General features: G+C 62.0%; 1 protein-coding gene across 2 annotated transcripts in view; it reads left to right on the forward strand.

Annotated features, from left to right (window-relative positions):
* The window catches only part of TAFA5 (TAFA chemokine like family member 5), a 94,044-nt gene extending 91,042 nt beyond the window's left edge, over positions 1–3,002 (forward strand). For both annotated transcript variants that reach the window (XM_087814030.1, XM_087814031.1), the window contains exon 4: positions 2,435–3,002. In XM_087814030.1, the coding sequence (XP_087670156.1) occupies positions 2,435–2,443 (9 nt within the window). In that variant the 3' untranslated portion in view covers positions 2,444–3,002. The remainder of the gene's footprint in view (positions 1–2,434) is intronic.
* The last annotated feature ends 22,605 nt before the right edge of the window (positions 3,003–25,607 follow it).

Consider the following 25,607-nt stretch of genomic DNA (forward strand, 5'->3'; position numbering starts at 1 on the left):
CATAAAGTTTTATTGGGACGCAGCCGTGCTGTTCGTACGCACGTCACCGAGGGATGTGTTCATGCTGCAGCGGCAGAGCCGAGTCGTCCCAAAGTGGATGATACCCCCACCTGGCCCTTCCCCGAATGCGTTGGCCACCCGGACCCGCCGGATGCGGGTTCACCAGCCCCGCCCGCCGGGATGCGGGGGCAGCGGCCAGGCGCCGTCGGGTAGGAGGTGGACTCGGGTGAACTCGCAGGCCGCTGTTGGGGGGAACTTGCCCCCGGAGGAGATGCGAACACAGAACTGCCTTCCCGCTTCCGAGGCTGCCTGTCGAGAATGTCTCATGGTTTTAATTAAAGTGAGTGCGTGAAATGAAGGTGAGCGCGTGGGAGAGGAGAGAGCTCCGTGAGTAACAGCAGGATGAGCGTGAAACGCTCGAATAACCGTGGCGGGGAAAGGTGGCACCTCCGCAGGGGGAAGGGCAGAGCCTCGGGCGAGAGACCTGGAGGACTTGACTAAATCAGGAGAAAGGTGGCTGAGGCTGTGCTCGCGTGAAGGCGGGGCTGGGGCGCGAGGCCTCCTTCCGGGAGGCGACGGTGCTCTGGCCCGACTGCAGGCTGCGCAGCCGTGAGGAGACTACACAGCTTGAATCGACCCTTTGATGGGCCGTGGGTGTGTGAACGACACCTCAGGGACCCGCTGTGAACAGACGGTCGGAGATCCGAGCCCAGGGGGTGTGGCCGGCGTGGGCCCCCTGTTCTCTGGACTCCTCTGCTCTGCCTGACCCTGCTGGGCGGAGGTGACCTCCCTGCTGCCACGTGGCCGTGGCCCCTGAAAGTGGACACTCAGTGGGGCTTTGATCCTGAGCTTCAGGAGCATGTCGCCCGCCCTCGCCGCCGCGGATGGCGAGGTGTCGGCCAGAGCGGGCTCAGTGCTGCCTTTGAGGAGCTGCCTGCCCTCCGCCCGCTGTCACCTCCAGGCCCCTTTAATCACATCACCTGTGGGCTCGGGACGAGAGTCCACTGGCTGTGGTCCTCTGATGCGCCAGGGAGCCGCAGCCCTGAGTGCAGGCCGGGGCGGCTTCAGAGCCGGTGCCACCTGGGAGCCCAGCCAAGGGACAAAGAGGACACGGCTCGGAGGCCGCAGAGCCATCCTGCGCTTGTCAACACTCCCGTCTGAAATGCCGCCTGGCGAGCCTGCGGCTCCAAACACAAACGAGGCTTTGGAGAGGTGGCCGCCAGCATGCCGCAGAGCTGGAGGTGACCTGGCTGGGACGGCGCCCTGTGGTGTCCGCATGTGGCCTGGCTGCAGACAGGCTGTGAGGACAGGACGGCCGCCTGTCTTCCCCGAGGTCAGGGCGGGCGGAACTGCAAGGAGTGTGGCCCGGAGGGGCATGGGGACCCTGTGGGCACCGCAGGCGGGAACCACTTTTGAGATCTGGCTGCTCTGCATGGGGCCCAAAATCTCCCCACCCTGCCTGAGTCCAGGGCGAGGGCATGGCTGCTCCACTGCTCAGGGAGGTCAGTGACCTTGCCCATGGTCCCCTGTCACTGTCCATTCTGCTGTCTGGGACCACAGTAGGGGACACGGATGCAGAGTCCAGCAGGAGGCTGTGCTGGACTCATCCAGTTCCCACGGGGCATGGGGGGCCCCCATTGGTACCAGCCGCCTGTCTTTAGGATGTGAGCCCCGAGGCTTGTCCAGGTCTGGGTCAGGGCTGTGTGGCACGTCTGTGGCCTGCGTTCACGTAGCCTCAAGGAGGGCCGGCAGCTCAGGCACCCTTGGGAGCCGGCAGCCAGCAGGGACATGGGACAAAGGGTGCTGGACACCGGGCCCCCAGGCAGAGGCTCTGGAGTCTGTGGGTCTCTTCTCTCTGCCTTTATAGAGGTGGCTTTCCCGCTGCCCCACCCGTGACACGGGACTGTCATTTCACATCTGCTCGCTCGCTGGCTGTTCCGTTGCATTTCCTGACTCTGGGGTGCTGGGTGGCCGGGGTGCAGGGGGCCTCATGGACCAGGGACATGCACGCCACCCCAGTTCTTTGGCCACCCAGGGGCTCCACGGGTCCACAGGCGTCCACCACTATTCCCTGTGCAACTAGGCAGCGCCTGCTGTGTGCATGGCGAGGCTGGAGGCACCGCAAGAGAAACCTGCAGAGGGACCTGGATCCAGCACCCTAGCCAGTCGCGTGCCCTCTTGTCACCTCGTCACTGCACAAGGGGGTCCCACACAGGACACAGGGGGCAGGTGGGCGGGGCGCTGCTCTCAGCACGTGTCCACTCCCCCGGGACGCAGGTCCCCATGTAGTTTAGGTCCTGGAGGGGGTCACTGCCATCTGCTGAGGGTGCTGTCCCGCCGGGCGGGCCTTGGGGTGTTTCCTGAGTTCCCACCGTTTCTAACGGGGACCCTTCTTGTCTGGGGGGCTGACTGTTCTCTTCTCTTTGCTCCTCAGGTCTCCTGACAAACGCAGCTCCCGAGGGGCCCGGGAGAGGCCTTGGCTCCCTGGCGAGTCCACGCCTGGGCGAGGGTCCTCCAGCCACAGACACCCCCATTCTCTGCCATCGGCCCGCCCTCCATTTCTCCGCAGCCCCACAGGGACGGCCTGCGTCCCGGGCCTTCTGAGCTGTCTGTCCGGCTGCACCAGGAGTCCGGCCTGGGCCCCAGCTGGGGGTGCGCCTGCATCCGGGGAGCCTGCTCACCCGCCCTCCCTGGCCCACGTCGGCTGTGCCCCTGAAGAGGACCAGGACCAGGAGGAGGCAGAGGGGCTGCGGCCCAGCCAGGCGGAGGGACCGGACGGCGCCTGCCTGGCGGAGGAATGACTCTCGGGCGCAGAAGTGGCCTCTCCTTGTGCCCAGACTGTCCGAATGGCTTTTATTTTCTTACCCTTTCAGTATACTCCATAGACCAAAGAGCAAATCTATTTTAACGTGGACTCGCCCCCACATCCCAGTCCCGGGTTCGACTCCGGGGCACAGGGGCAGAGACATGCCGGGGGCCGCGGCGGGGCGGAGAGGGCGGCCCCGGCCAAGGCCCCCGCCCCACGAACACTGCGGTGCGCCCTGAGAGGGGCCGCACCCTGAGGACGCCGGCAGCCCTGTGGGACGCGGGGGCGATGACCCCTCGCAGGTCCCTGGGCGCCTCCCCGGGACAGGGGCCGCGGGCACTGCTCCTCTGTGCTGAGATGGACCGACCACCGTACTAAACTCTGTTTTAACCAGTTAGACTCGCCGCCGCGCTCCATTTCCGATAGTGGGATAATCCAGTCTCCGCCAAGAGCATGTTGGGTCTCCCGTGACCGCTGTCTCATCCGATGCACCATTTAGCTCCAGAAAGCAAATTAAAGGAAACTGAAGTAACACTTGTTTGAAAGAGATCATTAAATGTATTTTGCAAAGCCTAAAGTTATATATTTAACAGTTTTTATATGTTGTATATTTGTAGAAAATCCTATTTAACCATTCATGTGGCAGCCCCAGCCGTCCTGAGCACGGGGCCAAGTCCAGGTGGCCCTGAAGGCTCTGGGGTGTGGGCACAGTGAGGAGCCGGCCGCCCGACCTCGGGGACTCAGGCAGCGAGCTGAGGACCAGGGCGTGATGTCACAGATGTGGACAGTGCCGGTGGGAAGGCCGCGTCTCTGCACCTGGCTGGCGTTCGGTGCCCCTCCCGTGGGCCTCTGTCTGGGTGACCCCCGAGTATACAGTATCTGGATCTCACCTGTTCTGGTGAATTGTGTCCCTTTTCCTTACCTGTCACATCCACAGACCTTGAGGGCAGCGGGCAGCCCCTCCCTGATGCTCCCTTTCCCAGCCTTCGTGGCCGAGGTTGGGACAATGGGGCTGGGCCATGGCACACAGAACGACGGGTGGCCCATCTCCCCACGGTCCCCCTACGAGGCGGGGTCCCTGGGCCCAATGGGAAGGGACAGTTCTGTTTTTCGTTCCCCTGGCCATCCTGTGCCAGGTGCCTCTGTTTTCCTGAGTTTCCGTGAAGTATACTACCTAAGCGTCCAGTTAACAGGAGTATTATGCTAGTTCTATGCTACTGAAAAAAGTAAAAAAAAAAAAAAAAAAAACCAAACTATATAGCAACTGTTCCCGCCACCCATAGACTAAAGGTAGGACAGAAAATCCACGTATTTAAGACCCGTCCCCACGTCCATGAGTATTTCATTTACCTTTCGGTCACCACGGACTTAGGCACCTGTGTCTTGGCGTAAAGGCACCGGCTGAGATTCGGGTTCCTTGTCACAGAGGCCCTGGGCCTGCCCGGGGTGCTGTCCCCAGCGGCTGCCCCAGGCTCCACGGCCTGGGCTGGCTCCGGAACCGGGCGGGACCCTGGCAGGATCCCCCACCCAGCCCAGCACACCTCCGCCTCTGCCCCGGCCTGGCAGCGCCCCCGCCACCTCCCCCTCGCCTACAGCGAGTGCAGACGTCTTCGAGGGCAGAGACTGGGAGATTGAGATGTTACAGCATTTTTTTTCTTGTTTCACAGTACTCAATTTTGTGTTGATTCAGCTAAATTATGAAAATAAAGAAAAAGTCCTTTGATAAGCATGGCGTTTGTTCGCTGGCCGTGGTGTCCTGGGAGAGGGGCAGTGGCAGGCGTGGCCAGCGGGGACGGAGCTCACAGTGCACATGGTGATCGATGGGACCCTCCTCCCAGGCGCCGGGCCTGCGGTCAGGATGCGCCATCTGTGAGCCCTCTGGGTTTTCCCGCAGCCCCAAGGGTGCTCCCTGGAGCATGGCCCAGGTGAGGGGTCAGTGCCCGGCCAGTAACAGTCAGGGGCCTCCCTCCCCCTCTATGTGAATACCCAGCCACAGGCCAAGTCCAGTCCTCCCACTGGTCAGTGCCTGGCCACCGAGATAAAACAGGTACCTCCTTCCCCCGGCACAGTGCCCCCGGTCAGGCCGGAGGGATGTGAGGGCCACATCCGTCCACCCCTCCCCAGGGCCTGTGGGTCCCACACATGGCCCAGGGCCCAGAGGGGCAGGACTGAGTTCAGGGGCTCCCACAGGGCCTCACAGCTGAATGACCCCCTCCCAGGGCAGGCCACCTGGGTCTTTAAAGAGAGGTCTTCGCAGTTCTGTCCACTCCTCCGGACGTGCTCAGAGCAGGGGGCTGCCCCGGTCAGCGTGCGGCTGGTCTTTGGGACATGCTGACCCTCAGCTGGGCCGGGGCCGTGGGCCGCGAGGAGTGAGTGTGGTTCCGCGGTGGCTCTGGCCCTTGGAGCTGTCCCAGGGGGAGATGAGACCCCTGGTCCCGGGCGGGAGGGGAGGGCGGAGGCCGGCCTAGGGCGGGGACCCGGGCGCCCCCTCCCAGGGGCCCGGCGGTGCCGAAGGGCCGGTGCGGGGGCGCAGCGGGCGAGCAGCTCCGGGGCACAAACAGGGCGGGCGGCGCGACCAGGGGCGAGGTCCAGCCCCCACGGCCCACCCACCACCCACCACCCACCGGCCCTTTCCCGAGGTGTCCTGGGCCGGGGAAGCCGTTCACGCCAGACGCCTGTGTGGCTCTGCCCCCCGGAGCCCCCGGCAGTCTGCAGGGCCCCCCCCACCCGTGACTGTTCCAGTGTCTCGGGGGTGTCGGAGGGAAAACCATCGCCGGGCGTGGAAAGACCAGGACGAGCTCCTCAGAGCAGGGGCGTGAGCGAGGACACCGCCGCCCACCGGGCCCCGCCCACCGGGCCCCGCCCACCGCAGTCCCGCCCAACAGGGCCCCACCCACCAAAGCCCCGCCCACCAGAAGTCCACATGTCAGAGTCCCCGCCCACCGGGCCCCGCCACAGGAGCCCCACCCACTAGAGCCCCGCCCAACAGGGCCCCGCCCACTAGAGCCCCGCCCAGCCTGGCTCCACCCACCAGAGCCCCGCCCGTCGCAGCCCCGCCCACTAGAAATCCTCGTGTCAGAGTCCCCGCCCACCAGAGCCCCTCCCAACAGGGCTCCACCCACCAGAGCCCAAACCCTACCGAGCCCCGCCCACCAGAGATCCCACCCACCAGAGCCCCGCCCAACAGACGACTGCCCACCAGAGCCCCTGGTCAGCCAGGAGGGCCTGGTCAGCAGCGGTAGCCAGCAGCCCCCTCAGGCTGACCATCCTAAGCCCTCACTCTGGAGCCGCAGCCAGGGCCGTCCGCAGCCTCCCAGGAGGCCCCTCATGGCTGATCTGGGGAGACAGCGCCGCCCCTTGGCTCCCACTGTGTGTCGCTCGCTGACCTGGGCTTCTGGCCTCAGCTTCCTTGCCCACCGCACAGGACAGTCAACTGCTGCCCACCTCCAGGCTGGGGGGAGCCCTGTGTGGGCCTCAGTGCCCGTGCGGAGGCAAAGCATGAGGTCCACCTTCCTGCCGCGGGGACGGTCAGCCTGGGCCGCCTGGGCATGTGCTCCCTGCGGGTGCCCTGTCCTGGCCCTGTGTGAGCTGAGGCTGGGTGCGTGGGTGCTGTCCCGGGAGGAGGGCCCCACGCCAGCCCCCTGCCCAAGGCCGCCCGCTGGCCACGCCTGCAGCCCCGCACAGCTCCCTCTGGGCCCTGCCTGGCCTGGGGAGGGGCCGAGTCTGGGGGTGGGCCTGGCTCGGCCGTGCTGCACAGGCAGGTGACACGTCCGCTTTGTGCCTCAACCTCCCATCGGTGGGAAACGGCATGGTCTGAGCTCCCGGGTTTTACGAGGACCAGGGAGAAGCAGCGCGGGAGGTCCCGGTGCACAGGGGCAATTCTGCCTGGCGGTGCCCACAGGTGGCCCTGCTCCATCTCCCAGAGCCCGTCCTGGGGCCTCCGCCACCGGAGGTGAAGGGGTGTCTGGTCCCATCCCGGAATCACAGCGCTCGGCCCTGGACCGACCCCTGGGCCACAGGCCTGTGGCTCACGGGCTGAGCGCACCTGCCCTCGCGGGACGGGAAGCGAGCCGTCAGGAGTTTCCCCTCGACGCCGAAACGGTGCCTTCTGCACACGGCTCCGCAGAGCCGGCCTCTCTCTCAGCGCAACGAGGCGAGGAGGCAGCCTGGAGCCCGGGAGGCGGCCTGACTCGTGCTGAGCCCGTGCAGGGGGATGGAGGAGGGTCACCCCCAGAGGCCACCGGCAGGGTGACACCTGTCTGATGCTGCCCAGACTCCGGAAGGTCCATGAGGCCCAGCGCGCATGGCGTGCGGAAAGCCCTTTCCTTCCAGTCCCGGGAGGGCAGGTGTGCTCAGCCCGTGAGTGACCGGGCTGGGCCCAGTGGGCTCTGTCCAGGGTCAGTGATCATGATTCCAGGATGGGACCAGACACCCCGTCACCTCCAGGGGTGGGGGCCACACTGCCAATGGTCCTGGGACCCATCGCCAGGCATGAGGTCTCGCGGAGCCCGGCAGGTGGGAAGGCCCGGGCCCCCTGGCCGCAGGTCTGGACGAGCCCTGGACTCAGGTGCAGGTGCGGCGTCCTGGCCGCCTGTACCTGTGAGGCATCGTCCCAGAAAGGCCGCCACATGTGGGGCGTCAGCACGGGGCTCCCAGTCACTGCGAGGCACGCTAACCGGGCTGAGTCGGGGCCACGTCAGGCCACAGCCCAGGGTGCCGGTGGCCCCGGCTGATGGTGGACTGCTGGGGCCTCTGCCACCACTTTATGGGTCCCCTCTCCCCCGCCGGCTGCAGGGAGGAGGCGGAGCAGGCTTGGGGCTCAGGTTTGTGAACTATAAAGGGCACCCGAGTCTTCCCGGACCTACGTCATCTCCCAGGAGCAGCTGAGGCCCGGCCGTGCCTGTTGGGGGGACGTGACGTCCATCCAGAAAGTGTGCCCTGTTGCTCTCACCTCCCTGAGCCCCCTCTCCGTGGATCTGGACAACGACCGTGCCCCCCCAGCCCGGCTCCCCCTCTGAAGGCAGACCCAGCAGAGGCAGCGATCTGTTAACGTGCGAGGCCGCCAGCCCGAGGCAATCGCGACCTGCCCGTTTTTCAGGGCTTGTCGCCGGCTCTTGTTCCAAACGCGCCATCATTAACTGCAGATATGACAGAACCGCTAATGAAATCAATTTGGCCAAGTTATCAGTTTAATCCCTAAAATGTGACCCGGTGTTGCCGTCAGGTGGGCCGGGCGGCTGGGTGTCACAAATCACCTGGAGAGAATGAGCCTCCTGACTTTCAAATAATTAAACTCCCTTTTCTGCTTCGGATTCGCAAACTTCCCGTTAATTACGACCGCGAGGGCCCCTAAATCACGGAGGGGGTGAGGGGAGTCCAGAGGTGGCCTGCCTGCCTTCCCGTTGGGGAAAACGTCCGTGTAACTGAGGGCATGCGAGGGGTCCCTTCACGGGGGAGCTGGGGGGGCACAGACACCCCAAGGCTGCGGGGTGGCGGACAGTGTGGGGCTCGGTCACCCCCCACACATGCACCCGCTTACCCGTCTGACACACACGCCACCCCTGAAAAGTGACATGAGCAACGAGAGGAGACGGGAGCTTCTAGAACGGCTCCCAGAGGCCGCGTGGCTACGAGTGGGCCCTTCCGGATTTCTCCGTGCTCCTGTAGGAACTTCCAAACCAACTGCTTTTCTCCAAAAACCTCCGCCCCTGTTCACAGGTGCCTTGGCCTCCACCTTCCATATTCCACGTTCAAGGTCAAAGGCTGCGGCTGGACCCCAGTCGTTTGTCCGGCCTCGGTGGCCCAGGCCCAGCCCTCAGCCCTCACCGAACTCGGACGACGCCGGGCAGGGAACGCTTCTTGGCCTGGCCTATCCAGACCGAAGGTGCATTTAAATCTCCCACTAAGCCCAGCCAGGCGTGGCTCAGAGGTTGAGCGTCAACCTAGGATCCAGGCGACCAGGGTTCGATTCCCGGTCAGGGCACATGCCCGGGCTGTGGGCTGCAGCCGATCAATGGTTCTCTCATCAATGATGTTTCTGTCTCTCTCTCTCCCTCTCCTTTCCTCTCTCTGAAATCAATAAAGATATATTAAAAAAAATTTTTTTAAATCTCCCACTAAAATGATGGCCTATTACTTTCCCCAGCAGGTCCACTAATTTCTTTCTTTATTTCTGTGGAAGCTCCCTTATTAACAGCGTGCACCATACATACTGCTGTATCTTGTCATTAAATCAAAACTCTGATCTGTGTCAGAGCCCTCTCCCTTGGAAATAATATTCCTGCCTTCAGGTTAATTTTGTGTTTTCCCTGCAGTCCCCCGAGGCCTCTGGGGTCAGCGTCTTCCCGACAGGCCGACTGTCCTTTTACTATCTCCCTTCCCGGCTCCCCGAGTCCCAGGCGAGACTCCAATGAACGCCACAGATCCGAACACATACGTCTTAACTTCAGATTGTCCGTTTCCACCGAAAGTCTTATTAGAGTTTTTATGAGAATGGCATTGAATTTACGGGTCAACGTGGGAAAACCGACCTTTTTAAGTCACCGAGCCTTGACTAAGCGGACACGACGGACCTCGCCACTGTTTAGCTCCGTGTCCTTCAGCAGCAGCTCCCGGTTTTCTCCCGAGCAGACTTCCACGTCTCCAGGTTCTCTTCCTTATTTTTACGCGGAGCGACTTTGGGAAACTTCTACGCACTTGAATAACATGTCTGTCGATCCAGTAAAGTCGTCAGGATGCCACTTTTTCTGTTCATCTTTCTTTTCGACGTCACCTTAACTTGTCCCAAATTTTAAAGAGCGTGTGTCTAGGAGTTTTATCCCGGAGCCTGGCGTTTGCTGTCGGTCTCCAGATGGCCTGTGTTGAGTTAAGGACGTACATCCCTCTTCACGCATGTCTCACGGCTTCTGTAAAAAACGGGGTCACATCCTCTGAAGCTCTCTCCCGCCCATTGCCCGCCGTTGCGGGGCTTTGGTGCGGTGAGTTCCAGCCGTGGAGCCGGCGCCCCCCCCCCCCCCCCCCCCCCCCGACTCCTGAGGCCCCCAGCCGTTCCGGAGCCACTTTAATGGGCTCCTGCATTTGAACTGTTAATGTTTTGATTGATCCTTTGAAGCCTCCGCTCATGAATTATATTGACCCTCGGTTTTCTTTTCTTACCCTGTTCTCGCCTGGTTGCGATCGAGATTATACTCAACTCATAAAACGAGTTCTTTCGCTTTTTATCGTCTGGAAAATTCTTTATGAAATTGGAGTGATCTGTTCATTGACTGTTTGGTAAAAGTCACCCATAAAACCGTCCGTGCCTCCTTTTAAATTGAAAATATCGTACGGGTGGGCTTTAAAATAGCGACGCGCTTTCTTTAGCGCTTCTAGGTCTGGGTGGGCTTGCGATTTCTTCTGGGGTCTTTTTTTTTTTTTAAGTTATACTTTTGTAGAAATGTTTCTAGTGTACTGAAGTCTGCACATTTGTCACCACAAATCTGTTTATCGGGTTGTCTTGTCCTTGGCGTCTTTATGAAATGTATCACGCACTCAGCGCGTATGGGGACGGTTTAAAGAGCCGTCGGAAACGAAACGCTCGTTTCCCAGCCCCTGCGAAGCCCCCACCCCCAGTCTCTTCTTCTAATCCCCCCCCAGGGTTGTCGTCGCCCTGAGTTCGTGAAAGCCGCCTTCTCACATCTCTTTAGGGCTTCACGGTACAGGAAGGCGTCGCAAACATCCTGTCACTTAGTGTAAAGCGTGAGCATTAAGGACAGAACTGGCTTTGTAAGGAAAGAGCCGCGTCACTACTGGGTGGGTGGAGGCACCCAAGGGCCACAAGGCAAGGAGGGTTTCTACGTGGGAGCCGGCGTTAGGGCCTTGGAGGGTGTGTGGAGCCCGAGGAATTGCACCTGGAGGTCACGAGCGAGGTCAGAGCCCACGGGCGCCCTGTGGTCGGGTCCCCTGCAGGGGTGGTGGGACCCACCAGCGGCTGTGTGTCCAGGAGCAGGAGTGGGGCTGCTCTGACTGAGGGGTCACAGGCCCACTGGCTGCTGTGGGGGCCCCAGACCATGGGAAGACACTGCCACTGGGGGGGCGGGGTGGAGGGGCCTGGCAGGACCAACACAGCGGCTCGGGGCGGGGCCAAGGCTCCCTGCTGGGGCCCAGGGGGACCATTCTGCAGACAGGCTTCACCCTCACAGGCCAGGGTCGGGGAGCCCGGCCCCCACCAGGGGTAAAGGGCGCGTGAAGGGCGCGGATGGGAGCTGCTCCGAGCCAGCCTGGGTGTAGACACGGGGAGATTAATCGATCAGTTTCCGCACCGAGGTGCCATTTACCCTGCGATGGTGGCCGGTATGAAATCATAAAATGGCCCATTTGCCTTTATTTTCCTGTAACCTTGGACTTTGCAAAATTCTCTGAGCAACTTATTTAAAATTGACCTGGACGTCAGCAGAATGTCGAGGGCCAGGGGCTCCTCTCTCCTCCTGCCCGCTGAGCTGCTGTCCCCGGGCCGGTGGCCCCATCCGCACCCCCAGATGGCTGGGGCGGGCGCACCTGCAGGCGCCCTTCTTGCTCCTGGGTCAGCGCAGGGGTCCCCGTCTCTCCAGGTGCAGAGACAGCGAGCAAGAGAGACGTGCTCGGGGCAAGTGCACGGCGTGGCTGGACCTGGGCCGTTTGTTTAATCCGGACAATCGCCCTCCTCTCACGGGAGAAAGCGGGTTTACAGGGGCGCAGGGACTCACGCGGGCCTCACAGCCGGCCTGGAGCAGGCCACCCGCACCCGGCCCGCAGGATTTCAGACAAGGTCTTGTCGTGCGGAGGGTGCCGCCCCGCCTTCACCTGGGCCCGGGCCCTGCGGCGGTCCTACCCCTCAGGGCTGCGAGGCAGGGCCCAGACAGGGCGCCTGTGGACACGGGAGAGGAGGCCCGGTATAGCAACCGGCTCCGTGTGGTGGAGACCCGGCCGTCCACTGCCTGGGGCTGCCAGCTGGACACTCAGGAGGTCCTGCTGAGCGTCTCAGCCCACATCCAGAGGCCTGGGAATGGCCGGGACAGGCGGAGACGGTGGGTCCCAGCCCAGAGCCAGGAGCACCCAAGTCCCAGGGCAGCTCCAGCAGGGAGAGCTCTCCTCTCCTCCCCCCTCGGTTCTATTTGGACCCTGGATGGAGCCCATGAGGCCCCCACACCCCGGGGGAGGGGAGGTCCTTACCCAGTTCACCCACTCAAATCCTGGCCTCCGGACACGCGTGGACAAGCCCAGAACGAGGTCTACCAGCCAGCAGGCCGTCCCTTAGCTGTCCTGTCAACACATAAAACTAACCACCACAGCCCGGCCGGCGTGGCTCAGCGGTTGAGCGTCGACCCATGAACTAGGAGGCCAGGGTTCGATTCCCGGTCAGCGCACAGGCCCGGGTTGTGGCTCGATCCCCAGTCGGGGGTGTGCAGGAGGCAGCCGGTCAAAGACTCTCATCATTGATGTTTCTCTCTCTCTCCCTCTCCCTTCCTCTCTCCGAAATCAATAAAAGCATATTAAAAAATAATAAAATAAAATAAATAAAAATGTATTTTTAAAAAAAAATAAAGACAAAAACCTACCCTTCCCAGTGGCAGAGCGGCCGCGGGACCTGCTCAGAGAGGAACAGGAAGGAACAGGAGGCGGTGGAAAGAGGCGCCGTTTCTGGAACCACAGGCTGCCGGAGGGCGAGAGGGTGCAGGGGTCAGTCGCCCGTGGCTCCCGTGACAGACACCCCAGCCCGGGGCCCGCACAGCTGACCGTCTGTCCCCTAGTCCGAGACCCAGGCGTCCCAGGGCTGGTTCCCCTGAGGCCTCTCTCCTGGGCACACAAACGCCATCTCCTCCCCGTGTCCTCACTTGTTCGTCCCTGTTCAGGCGTCTGTGCCCCAGTCTCCTCCTCATATAAGGACACCGGTCACACTGGCTTAGGGCCACACATGCGACCTCATTTTAACTTAATTACCTCTGCAAAAATCTATCTCCAAATATATTCTGAGGTCCCGGGGGTCAGGGCATCACGGTGTGAATTTGGGGGGACTTGACTTAGCCCTGAGGGCAGGTCACTGTAAAGGACTGGCACTTGTGTTGACACCGTGACCCGGAGGTGCTGGGGTACCTGGGAGCACAGCTGCCTCATTAGGCTCTAATGAGCTACGTTCAGGCTGCAAATCCACAGCCAGTTTCTGACACTTGACCTTGAGGCTGACCTGCGGCGCCTGCAGCTTCACTCCCTCCGCAGGCTCTCGCCGGAGGAGCAGAGGCCCGAGAGCAGCATCGTCTGCCACGGGCTGGGACGGAGCAGGGCACAGGATCCCCGGTCCCAGGGTGGAGGCCTGAGTCCCGGCTTCCGACACAGCGCCACTTCCTCCCTCAGCTTCCCCCCAAACGGTTTAGTGACTCGTGGGGTTGCTTCCAGGAACGGAAGCGTCTCGGGAACAGGGAGGGGAAGTGAGCACAGCCAGGTTCCGCCCCACTCAGGCCCCTTCGAGGGAAATGGGGGCCGACCAGACTGGGCACCCCCACCCCACACCCGGGCGGCCCTGCTCGCGGGACACACACCACCGGGGGCTCAGCACTGGGTCTCAGTGCTCCTGGGCCCCGAGTGGGGACAAGCCGAGGGCCCGTGTCCGCGGCAGATGGAATCGATGAGCTGTATTCAGCGATGGGAAGGGACGAACCCCAAATCTAGGAGAAGCAGGCTCCCTCCCAAAGTCAGTGCTGCCGGGAAGTCACAGGGCCCGAGGTGCAAGCGCCACCGGCTTCTAGTCCTGGGACAGGACGGGGCGGAACTCGGCCTCGGGGTTCAGGGATGTGGTTGTGAGCTGTGAAACTCCGAAGGAAAACAGAGAAGTTACGTTTATGTCCATAAAAGTAAGGAGACTGGTTACTGGGGCTGGACGGTAGGCGGCCTGGGGACAGAGGGGGGAGGTGTGTGCCGGGGTGTCCCCAGGGTTGTCCTAGCTCCTCTGGGGAGCCCCCAGGGGAGGGGATGGAGGTGAGTGAGAACCTGGAGCCTCCACCGCATGGGCCCTCTGACCGGGCAACCTGCTGTCTGAGCCCCACGTGTAAGGTGGGCTGTGGAGGACAGGCCTGGAGGCGACGGGCCGCGGGGCACAGGATGTCACCGATTTGTGGTTGGAGATCATCAGCTGCGAGTCTGTCAGGGCTAAGCCTTGTGACTGCTGTCCTCACACAGAGAGAAACAGGCACGGGGAAAGCCAGGTCCAGACAGACACGGAGGTTGGACTGAGGCTTCCACAAGCCCAGGAATGCTGGGGTCACCTGTACCCAGAAAAGGCAGAGAAGGGTCAACCCTGGAGTCCCCAGAGGTATCTTGGCCCCACGGAGGCCTGGACTTCAGACTTCTGGCCCCAGACCCACGAAAGAACAAATCCTGTGGTTCTAAACCACCTAGTTGTGGGGACTGGTTAGCAGCCCTGGTGACTCTGGGGACTGACACCTCGTCTTCTGCACCTGCTGGTGAAACCTCCTTAGTCTGTGCTGGGCGGTCACCTCCACACCTGCGGTGGCACCGTCAGAGCTTGCGGGTTGAGCGGGTGAGGGCTCCGTGTAGCTGTTCGCACCCTGCTCTCTGCAGCCACCTCTGTGTGACGAGTTCCAGGGCAGTCACACGTCCAGTTATCCACAGTGGTGATGTGGGGTCCAAGCAGCACTGAGCCCTCTGTGCCCACCCTTCATGGCCCACGTTCCGCTGAGACGGATAATGCGGGTGGATAACAGGTTCCTGTGCAACCCCGAGGCCCACTTCACTGTGCTCTGTGATCAGCCCGTGGCGGAGGAGCTTGGTGAAGCGGATGGGAGCTCCTTGCATTTCTGCATTTCTCTATTTCTGCAGCAGCCGAGCACCCCCCACACACACACCGGAAACCCAACCACCCGCCCACCCAGGGGGACCTGAGCCCTTACCACCCTGCTTCCCAAACCGGGCAGCATCTTCTGCATAATCTGCCACGTTGCTGATCAGAAACAGGTACTGATCACACTGCTGCTCCGATTTGCGTGGCTTTGATGACTGTTGAGTTGAGCATCTTTTCATGTTTATGGGCCGTTTATGTAAACAAGTCCTTAACATTTATGAAGCCATTGAAAACGCCAGGCTGCCTCCCGCATCAGGGGTGCGAAGGATCTGCCTGGACAGAAGCCAGCAGCCCCTCTGGGGTGTCCCGGCTGCCCTGCTCCTGCCTCCTCCCCCTCGGTTCCCCTGCCAGCCTCCCTTAGGTCTCAGCACTTCCAGGGGGGATGGCAGAGCTTTAGGGAGGCCTCAGCTGGAGAGGTCTGTCCTCCGTGTTAACAGGAGGCTCAGCTCCAGGCCTGAGAATGGGGACTCCAACCTGAGTACTGGGCTCAGCAGGGAGCCTTTAACATCTAATCCAACAGCAACAGATTCCTGGTGGCCGGCAGCTGTCACTGGGCTTCCGTGTGCCTCCCCAGCCAGTGTGTTCTTGGTGGGGGAGAACGGAGACCCCATCCCATCCCGGTTCCAGTGCAGGGCAGTGAACAGACTGACAAGTAAATAGTTCTAGGCCATGGTGTCAACTGTGCCTTGTCCTTTGCAGTGCCCACGGTCACAGTTCCTGCCCATCCTAGACCTGGGCTGGGCGTGGAATCTGGAGTGCAGGCCACCTCCTGACCAACAGGACCGCACTGTCCCCTTTCAGGCACCCCCGGCCGTCTCACCCTCTCCAAATCTCCCCTCGGGTGTTTTGCATTTGTCTGGTATTTTTATTGGCATTGCTGTTACTTTGCAGGGAGATAACCAGGGCTCAGCTGCCAACATGATTTGTCACCGTGAGGTTGGCCTGGGTCACCTGGCTGAGGTGCGTCTGCCTGGCTTCTCCTCTAACACATCCTGGTTTTTGTCCCTGCGTCCTGTCCTCTTTGGCAGGAAGTGGCTCTGCAGGACCCTCGGGTGAGGATGGGAGTGATGTCACCTCCTCCAGGGTGGACATCCACGTAAATTTCTCATGGTTGTTTTGCAGGGAAAAATGTCCCTTTTGTCTCATTTACTTAGTTGCTCCATCATGTACTTACGTCAGCCTAAACTCATTGGTGCTCACTCAGGCTCCTGGCTACAGTCTTGTGCTCATTGCATTGTAGCTCCTTGTACAGCCCAGTGCTCATTACATTGTAGCTCCTTGTACAGTCCTGTGCTCATCGCATTGTAGCTCCTTGTACAGCCCAGTGCTCATTACATTGTAGCTCCTTGTACAGCTCTGTGCTCATTACATTGTAGCTCCTTGTACAGCCCTGTGCTCATTACATTGTAGCTCCTTGTACAGCCCTGTGCTCATTACATTGTAGCTCCTTGTACAGCCCTGTGCTCATCGCATTGTAGCTCCTTGTACAGTCCTGTGCTCATTGCATTGCAGCACCTTGTTCCTGCCTTGGCCATCGGGAACTCTCCGTTGGACCACCCGTAATTGTGTCACTTTCCCTTCCTGTTCCCTCCTGCTTGTCCCGTGAGCGTTCCCCGACTGTCTGGCTCTGGGAGCTGCTCCCGCCTGCCCGCGTCCCTCCTAGTCCTAGAATCCACCACGTCCCATGGCAGCCTGTGTCTCAGAGGGCGAGGTCTTGTTGCTCCTGGGTCCTCTCAGCTCACAGAGAGAGGAAATGCACGTGTACCCACCAGCATATCCACACATCTGTACACACCACCCGGGTCTTGACCAGGCTCCGTTTGCGTCCTCACGGCCATCTCCACATCCTGTCCATCACCTGCTGCCCTGCTGACCCAACCCCCACCAGGACAGGGAGCAACCGGCCCCCAGCCGCCTCCCTTTACTGAACCGTCCAGTCACCTGCATGTCCAGCAGCATCAGAGGGTCAGCCCTGTCCACTAGGGGACAGGCTTAGGTGCAGTCCCTTGCCTTTTATCCCACAGATGCCGCTCTGTCCTAAGGTTTTTAGCTCAACACCATCCCTGAGCACCCCAGGACCCCAGGACCCCCTCAGGTCACAGGGGCCTCTGTGCGGGCAGGAGTAGGAGGTGTGGCCCCCGGAGCTTACGCTGACCTTGGGGTGAGAAGTGTTTCCTGGGCGTCTCTAACCCTGTCAGGGGCGGCGCTGGGCCTCTTGCTCTTCGTTGTTCCTGGTAATCCTTTCTCCACAGCTGCCCGAGCTCAGATGGCCCCGTGTGTCTGTGTGAGGATGTGGGGACAGCGCAGGGTGACGAGGGCAGAAAACGCAAGGCCCGTCTGCATCGGGAAGGTTTGCCTGGAACACTTACCAGAGCCTGGCGCTGACCATGGAGCAGAGGGCGAGGCTGGGTGGGGTGGCACAGGAGGGACCTGGTTAGCGTAGGGTGTCACCCTGGTGGGAGCCCTGGGTCTGGAAAGAAGCCCTTCACAGCCGTGGCCAAGGCTCTGACCTCAGAAGCGAGGAGACACCAGCTGGGTGAGCCAGGCCCTGCAGGGGGAAATCTCGGGGTACCCCAGGGTAGTGAGGAGAAAGAGCAGACCGAGCAGAGCTACTTAACCCCGAACTTCCTGCAGGAGCGGCTGTCCCCGCGAGCTCAGACATGTCCAGAGGGTCAGGGGTCTGCTTAACTGCCTCCCCCAGATCCTACCGCACGGGAGGCCAGTGCTCCTCCCGTGGTCGAGGGGCGCAGAGGGCACAATGCCCGGTCCCTGCGTTCTCCATCCCAGGCTCATGGGTAACCGATGTCACTTTCCTCTCAGAGGAGCTGCTGGTTGGACTCAGGGGCCTGGGACCCGGGTGCCCCCCTCTCCTGTATTGGGCCCACATCTGCGTGTCAGGTCCCTGAGAGCACCCGAGTGTGGAGCCCCCGCCGCCTAAGCTAAGCTGGCCCCTGCCCTGCACGAAGCCGGACTCAGCTCCCGGGCCTCCCTGCAGAGCCTTCCCGAGCCTTCTGTCAAACGCTCTCTGAAGGGCGGGTGAGCGGGGATTGGGCTCCTCGCGAATTAACACGGGAGGGTTCCCGCTGCGGCCTCTCTGCCTCTCGGAGAGCAGGAGAAGCTTCCATTCCGCTTGAGGTTTCGTTAACATCCATCAGCGCCATCGGGCACAGCCTCCGGCCCAAACAACTGTGCCTGTTGACTCAGAGCCGAAAAATAAAATGTGCAGATGCACCAGGCTGGCCCCTGGCTCGAGAGTTCAATGGGCCACCCAGAGCAGGGCACGGAGAACAGGGCCCACGCACCCCGGAATCGCCAACAAGGCAGCCTGCCCTCCCCCACTGGTTTGCATTTGCATCTGTTTTGCACTGATTTATGCCTTTTCCAAAATTGGGTGCAACCAGCTATCCCTGTGACTCTGTGGCCCTCGGTCAGCCTGTTTGCCCCTCACCCAACCCGGATGGGCCATCTCAGGGGTGCAGAGAGGCAGCGGGGTCCTCCTGAGAAAGGGCAGGTAGAGAGGCCCCCCTGGGTGCATTAACCCTGAGCAGAGGAACAGGCCCAGGTGTGGACACGGGTCAGGTGTTGGTGAGTGGGGCCCAGGGTGCACCTTTCTGGAAGCTTCTTTTAGGAACAATCAGGCTCATATGTGAAATGAGGCTGGTGACATGCTCGACTCGCCAGGGCTAAGAGCCCACCAGGTGCCACTGGCCAGACGGGCGCCTCCCTCTTTCCTGGCCGAGCCCTTGTAGGAGGGTCTCTGTGGCCCCAGGTGGATGGGACCCCCTTTCCCCAGCTGCTCAGCGACCAGGCTCTGCCTGGCCTTAGAAGACAGCGGGTACCGTGCTGTACAGCCCGGACAGGGCCACTCCGGACTGAACCCCGCTCTCAGGAGGACACCCCACTGGCAGCCAGGCCCCCCGACTCCTGGGCTCAGAGGGCTGAGTGCTGGCTGTGCTGGGGTCCCCACTCTCGCGGCTCCCTGTGCAGGTGCCGAGGGCGCCCCGGGCGCCAAGCTGGGAGCCCAGCCTGGCCCCGAGGACGCCCCCAACCTCGCTCACACCAATAATCTCGTGTTGATGGACAAAATTAGTCTCCGAATTCTAATGAGCCTGTGCTCCCAGAGACAGACAGCTCGTCTGAAGATTCAATGAGAAAAATTGCCACTTTTGCTGGTTCCTTTAGAAACTCATTTGCATTCTGTCAGCTTTTATTATGAAGCTGAGCCACAGACATTGAGGGGAAGGTGGGGGAGACCCTGGCCGGGGGGTGGGGGGGTGGCAGATGCCCAGGGCTCTGGGGCCCTCCCTGCCTCCCTCTCCTCTAGCCTCAGGCTGCCGCCACCCTCTCCCCACCCCCAAATCTCTGATGAGAGTGGGGTGCAGCCCCTTGTCCCCTCCTCACTCTCCTGGAGGTGGAGGCCCGAGGCCAGCGTCTCCTCCACTCAAGGGTTTTCCTGCATGTCCCTGGGGGGCGTCTCTCTCATGCTCTTTCTGTGGTTGGGGGGCAGGTCACCCACAAACTTTGTGGCTTAAACAGCAGCAGTTCACCATTTCCCTAAAGTCGTCCGTCTGTGGACCTGAGCTCGTGGCCACACTCCACCTGCCCGACCCCACCTGGAAAGTCCAAGAAGGGGCCCCGAGGACTGTAGGGGTGGGGGGACATTTTCCTGCATTGACCTGTCCCCATGGTCTGGTCAGGGCTCCCCAAGCACAGGGAGGGGCTGCCACCAGACCTGGGCCTCCCGCGCTAGTCAGTCTAGACGTGGCCACACCCCAGCCGCAGCCCAGTGGTCGGAGCAGGGGGAGGTCTGGGAGGGGGCAGCTCGGGAGGGGAGGGGAGGGGAGGGGAGGGGAGGGGAGGGGAGGGGAGGGGAGGGGAGGGAAGGGGACAGGGCAGCAGGGGAGGGGACAGGAGGGAAGGGGCAGCCCTGGGGGGAGCAGCCCTGGAGGGGAGCAGCCCTGGGGGGGGAGCAGCCCTGGGGGGAGCAGCCCTGGAGGGGAGCAGCCCTGGGGGGGAGCAGCCCTGGGGGGAGCAGCCCTGGGGGGGGAGGAGCCCTGGGGGGGAGCAGCCCTGGGGGGGGAGCAGCCCTGGGGGGAGCAGCCCTGGGGGGGGAGGAGCCCTGGGGGGGAGCAGCCCTGGGGGGGGGAGCAGCCCTGGGGGGAGCAGCCCTGGGGGGGGAGGAGCCCTGGGGGGAGCAGCCCTGGAGGGGAGCAGCCCTGGGGGAGGAGCCCTGGGGGGGGAGGAGCCCTGGGGGGAGGAGCCCTGGGGGGGAGCAGCCCTGGGGGGGGGAGCAGCCCTGGGGGGAGCAGCCCTGGTGGGGGAGGAGCCCTGGGGGGGAGCAGCCCTGGGGGGAGCAGCCCTGGGGGGGGAGGAGCCCTGGGGGGAGCAGCCCTGGTGGGGGAGGAGCCCTGGGGGGGGAGCAGCCCTGGGGGGGGAGGAGCCCTGGGGGAGGAGCAGCCCTGGGGGGAGCAGCCCTGGGGGAGGAGCAGCCCTGGGGGTAGCAGCCCTGGGGGGGAGCAGCCCTGGGGGAGGAGCAGCCCTGGGGGGGGAGCAGCCCTGGGGGAGGAGCCTTGGGGGGGAGCAGCCCTGGGGGGAGCAGCCCTGGGAGGGAGCAGCCCTGGGGGGAGCAGCCCTGGGGGAGGGGCAGCCCTGGGGGGGGAGGAGCCCTGGGGGGGAGCAGCCCTGGGGGAGGAGCAGCCCTGGGGGGAGCAGCCCTGGGGGAGGAGCCTTGGGGGGGAGCAGCCCTGGGGGGAGGAGCCTTGGGGGGGAGCAGCCCTGGGGGGAGCAGCCCTGGGAGGGAGCAGCCCTGGGGGGGAGCAGCCCTGGGGGGGGAGCAGCCCTGGGGGGGGAGCAGCCCTGGGGGAGGAGCAGCCCTGGGGGGAGCAGCCCTGGGAGGGAGCAGCCCTGGGGGGAGCAGCCCTGGGGGGGGAGCAGCCCTGGGGGGGAGCAGCCCTGGGGGGGGAGCAGCCCTGGGGGAGGAGCAGCCCTGGGGGGAGCAGCCCTGGGGGAGGAGCAGCCCTGGGGGGGGAGCAGCCCTGGGGGAGGAGCAGCCCTGGGAGGGAGCAGCCCTGGGGGAGGAGCAGCCCTGGGGGGGGAGCAGCCCTGGGGGGGAGCAGCCCTGGGGGGGGAGGGGCAGCCCTGGGGGGGGCAGCCAGGGGTGGGTAGCAGCCAGGAGGGAGGAGCAGTGCCCACGGCCACCCTCTCAGACCGCCTGCCTGGACCCACAGGCTACACTAACTCAAGTGACAGGTGAGGTGTCCGCCTTCACCCAAGACCCCACTGCTCCCCCCACAGCGGCAGGCTCAGCCTGGTGTCCACCGCAAAGCCAGCCTCCAAGGACCCCCCTCGGTGCGCGGTGACAAGGCCAGGCCAGGCCAGAGCTGCTCGGAGGCGGGGCTGGTGCAGCGGGGGGGCAGACGCGGGTGTGGAGGACAAGGGGTGGTGACCGCAGAACGAGAGCCAAACTGCGGGCCCCGTCCATCCACAGAGTCCTGCGCGAGGCTGGAGCGCGTCCCTGAAACCCAGCCGCCGCTCCCCGAGGCCGCTCCCGCAGTGCCCCTCCCGGGGTGGGAGACACCACGGAGCTGGTCCCCAGAGCTCGGGCTGACACTGGGCTCCCTGTAATTAAAAATTAGCATAGGAATGTGCTTTTAGAAGATTAAAATCGTCGGTGGGGCCTGACCCACGTGCATCACCCCGAGTGATGGACGGCGAGGCTCCTCGGGCGACACGCAGTCCATCCAACGGGCTTCCAGAGAGGCGCAGGCTCGCCCGCCCTCGGGGCTGACGGCGGCTCCCGCGCAGGTGGCCCCGCCAGGCGCCCGGCTTCCGAGGGACGCAGCCTCTTCCATCTCCGCGCGGGTCGCGACCCCCAGTAACAGCTTTGTCCCGTAAGCACTTTCCCTGCTCTGTAAATTGCATTACGGATTAGAAATATTGTCTCCAGGCAGCAAATGATTAGTTAATGACCAGTCGAGTGGGCGAAGTGCGTGTCGGGAGGAGACACACTCCACGGAGCAGGTACGGCCCAGGGCCCTGCGTGTGCCCAGCCAGCGCTTACGGCGGGGGACACGGGGACAGCTGTCAGCAAAGCGACATGAAGACAGATGAGTCATCAGGGGCGCGGGGCAGCTGTGGGTGTCTGAGTCCCCCCCCCCCCCCAGGGCTCCCAGGCAGCGGCGGGCCGGGGGCAGGGAGGGCTTCCCGTAGGCAGAGGCAGAGCCTGGCCCAGGTTTGTGGACTGGTGTCCCTGTGGCGGTGGCCTGGTGCCAGCCCACGGGGGGTGCTCAGTTCATCCATTAGGACTCTGTGGGCAGCACCTGTGAAGGCCCCAGGGGAGTGGGCAGGAGGCCAGACACCCACCTGCTCCTGCAGCTTATGGGGCGGAGAGGAAAGCGGGGGCCCAGCGAGGGAACGACAAGGAAGGAACAGAAGGCCGCCAGGTGCTGGGGAGAAACTGAATGCAAGAGGGGCCATGGGCTGGCTTAGATACTGCAGTCCTGGAGGGCTTCTCTGAGGAGGTGACTTTTGAGAAAAGCCCCAAAGGAGGTAAAAGAACAAGTCATGTGACTAAGCGGGAGGAGGGAGACCCAGGCAGAAGGCTCAGGGGGTGCAGGCGGCTGAGGTTTTGGGGAACCTGTTTTTTCCTGAGGGTGACAAGAAGACCAGTGTGGCTGGAGGGGGTGGGATAGGGTCAGGGTCGGTGATTGATCAAGCAGGTCCTGGAGGCTGCCGCTGAGGATGCTGGTTCCTTTCTTTGTGGGATACAGTGGCTGCTGGGCTCTGAGCAGGGGACCCCGTGGTCTCACCCTGGCCTTCAGAGGCTCCTACGCAGAGAACAGCCAGGGGTCACCGCAGAGGTCCTGCAGCGCAGCCTCGGGTCCCCAAGCTGTGGCCACAGAGGTTTCAGGGGTTCTTTTGGCTGCTGGAAGACCATCGACTGCTGTGTTTTGCTGTCGGAGTGAATGATTTAAAGTGAGTGGACCGTGCCCTCTGGGTGCCTTTAGGAGCACAGAGGGATCCGAGCGGGATTTGTTTTCCTTAATTTCTGCCTGTTTTTCCTGGAGGTGTCCTGGGAGAGATGAGTCTGCCCGAGGCCGCTGACGGCAGAGGCTGTGGGTTCGCCCCCTCACCCTGCTTCTCCTCGTCGTGAGGCTGGATGCTCGGCTTGGGAGTAGAGGCCCAGCTCTGCTGCTGGACTGAACCCCTGGCACACAGTAGGTCCTCAGGAACTGTATCCACAGGCCACAGACTCCGTCGTAGGGTTCCCTCCCCGTCCACACGGCTTCTCTTGCACCGTGGGCGTCCCTGCTTTCCTCCAGGCCGCACGGGCTCTCCGCCATCCTGGTGACTGGCCGCGGCCAGGACAGCACAGCCAGGCAGGGCCTCGGAGGGCCGGGGGCTCCCGCCTAGAGCGGTGGGCGGAATCGGATATCCTGTCCTTCCAAGCGCACAGAAAGGCTGCAGATAACAATTACATACTCTTGTAAATGCAGTGAGCTCTACAGAAAGTGGGAAAAAATCCTCAAGGGCTGCACTGAGGAGGCCCAGCGATCAGAAACGCCGAGTCTCCATGGGAGCTGCGATGGCTTCGGGCTGTTTGCCAGCCTCAGCAGCCGGGAGGCTCGGCTTTGTCTTCAAGGACACAGGGGACAAGCTCGTGTGCTTGGCATTGCCGGGGGCAGCCTCCTCCCGGCCTGGAAATGTGGGAAGGTTTCTCGGAGGCTGTGGAAGCAGCAAAGGAAGGGTGGATGGAGAAACAGTGAGCCGGAGGCAAAGGTGCACCCTGGCCCACTGCGTTTGGCATCTCCGCCACCTGCACAGTCTGCAAAACTGAAATGAGAAGAAATGAGCTTAAAAGGCTTCTGGAGTTGCGGTGCTTTGAGTCACCTGGCCAAGCAAATGCAAGTGTCCCCGAGGACACCCCTTCACTCCAGGTGGGACACAGTCCTCACAGGTAACCCGGCTGGACACTGGCTCACAGTCCCAGGCGACAGAACACAGGGCGTGTCACCCCGAGGCCCCTGGGAACCACAGATGGCGCAGGAGCCCCCGGCCAGAGCAGCCCCAGGCGAGGTGGGAGATGCTAAACACAAGGCTAGTCTGCTTAGTGTTTAATCAAGTACAAAAAAGGCATCAGAAGCTTAGCACAGATCTGGAACACCGCCAGAAAGAACACCAAGAATTCATGAGAACAAAAAAAAATTAAACCTTAAGAAGTAAAAAAAAAAAAAAGAAAGAAAGAAAAGAAATCACATTTTTTTAAAGAGAAAAAATTGCACAAATGGGAACCAGAGCCAAGTAGGTTTCTGCACAGAGGCTGGGGGGGGAACATGAAGGGCAGATGCCAAAGACCTGACGCGGTTTAACTGTCACCCCAGAAAGAGACCAGGGCAGCGGGGGACAGGGGGACATTTTCTAACGCTGGTGAAGGACACGGACCCTCACCCTGAGGATTATCATGAAAACCACATATAAAAACAAGAGTCCCACACTGAGAAAAACCCGGGGAAAGCAATCGGAGGACCGTAGGCACGAAGAGAACTTGAAAGGAGCCCGAGAGAGGCTCGGCCCCTTGGTGGCCGGGAGGCCGCGCTGCTTGCAGACCCCTCGGGGCAGCAGGAGCGAGGGGACACTGAGCGATAAGACCTCGGAAGGACTGAAGAAAAGACCAATAGTTTTGTAAGTAGTGCTCACGGGGAAAGGAAAGACGCAGTGTTTTCAGACGGAAACAGAGAAGTCCCCGCGAAGACCCGGGAAGGGGCTTCCTGCAGCGGAGACCCACGAAGGACCAGGCGGTCCACATTCTGGCCTCAAGGCCACGTGCAGCCTCGGCCTCTCCGCTGCCCACACGACCCTTCAGAAACTCATTTCTAGCTCACGAGCCACACAGGACAAACCGATGCCAACGAACAGCCAGGCTGCGGGCTGAGTGTGGCCACGGGCTGAAGCTTCCTGGCCCCTGCTCTACAGTGGTCTTTACACAGAAAGACAAGTCAAAATATTGTTGATTTGGAGGAAAAAACGAGGGAATCTCCAGTGACTGCACAACAAGTAATTCTGCAAATTCAGGCAGGTTTTAAATTGTTTCCTCTCAACCAAGCTCAGGCTGTCACATAAATTATTAAAATTTAAAATCATCCTAGTAATTTACTTTTAATAATTTAACGAAAAATCAATTTTAATTTTTAAGTTATAATGTCTGGTTATAGATCCTGTCAACCAATGGTCTTTGGTGCCCATTCAACACCAACAGGAAGCCCCAAGTTGGGGTGCAGCGGAGATTTTATACAGCGCAAAGCGGCTCAGTTAGGAGATTTTACTCAGTTAGGAAGCAGCAGGGCCCTGAGGAGGCTCCGGTGAGGCGGCCCCCGAGGGAGGGGCCCCTCCTTGGATGGGCAGCTCTGCTGTGCGCTGCTCCACCCGGGTCAGCTCCAGCCGCAGAAACCGGCCTTGGGTGGACCTGGACGGCGTGCTCCCTGCTGGCCGCAGGGGAGCTGACTTATATGGACAGAGGTCCCCGCCCCTGGTCCCTGAGTGTCTGTCCTCATGCAAATGAGGGCTCCAAATCTTCGCAGTTTGATTGGTCCAAAAAGCACTGTCCTGATTGGTAAGAACGGAGCTTCTTTGATTAGTGGGTGAAGATAATGATGGGACTACAGCTGCAGAGCTCTGATTGGAGGGGAGCCCCGTCCTGCTGGTGAAACAGGGCTCCAGGGGGCCCTTGCCAAGGGCTGCTGGGCACAGGTGGGGAGTTCAGGGCACAGGCGGGAGGCTCAGGGCACAGGCGGGGAGTTCAGGGCACAGGCGGGGAGTTCAGGGCACAGGCGGGGAGTTCAGGGCACAGGCGGGAGGCTCAGGGCACATGCGGGGGGCTCAGGGCGCAGGCGGGGAGTTCAGGGCACAGGCGGGAGGCTCAGGGCACAGGCG

Source organism: Miniopterus natalensis, chromosome 2, assembly GCF_054644295.1.
Source record: "Miniopterus natalensis isolate mMinNat1 chromosome 2, mMinNat1.hap1, whole genome shotgun sequence".
NCBI classification, from domain to species: Eukaryota; Metazoa; Chordata; class Mammalia; order Chiroptera; family Miniopteridae; genus Miniopterus; species Miniopterus natalensis.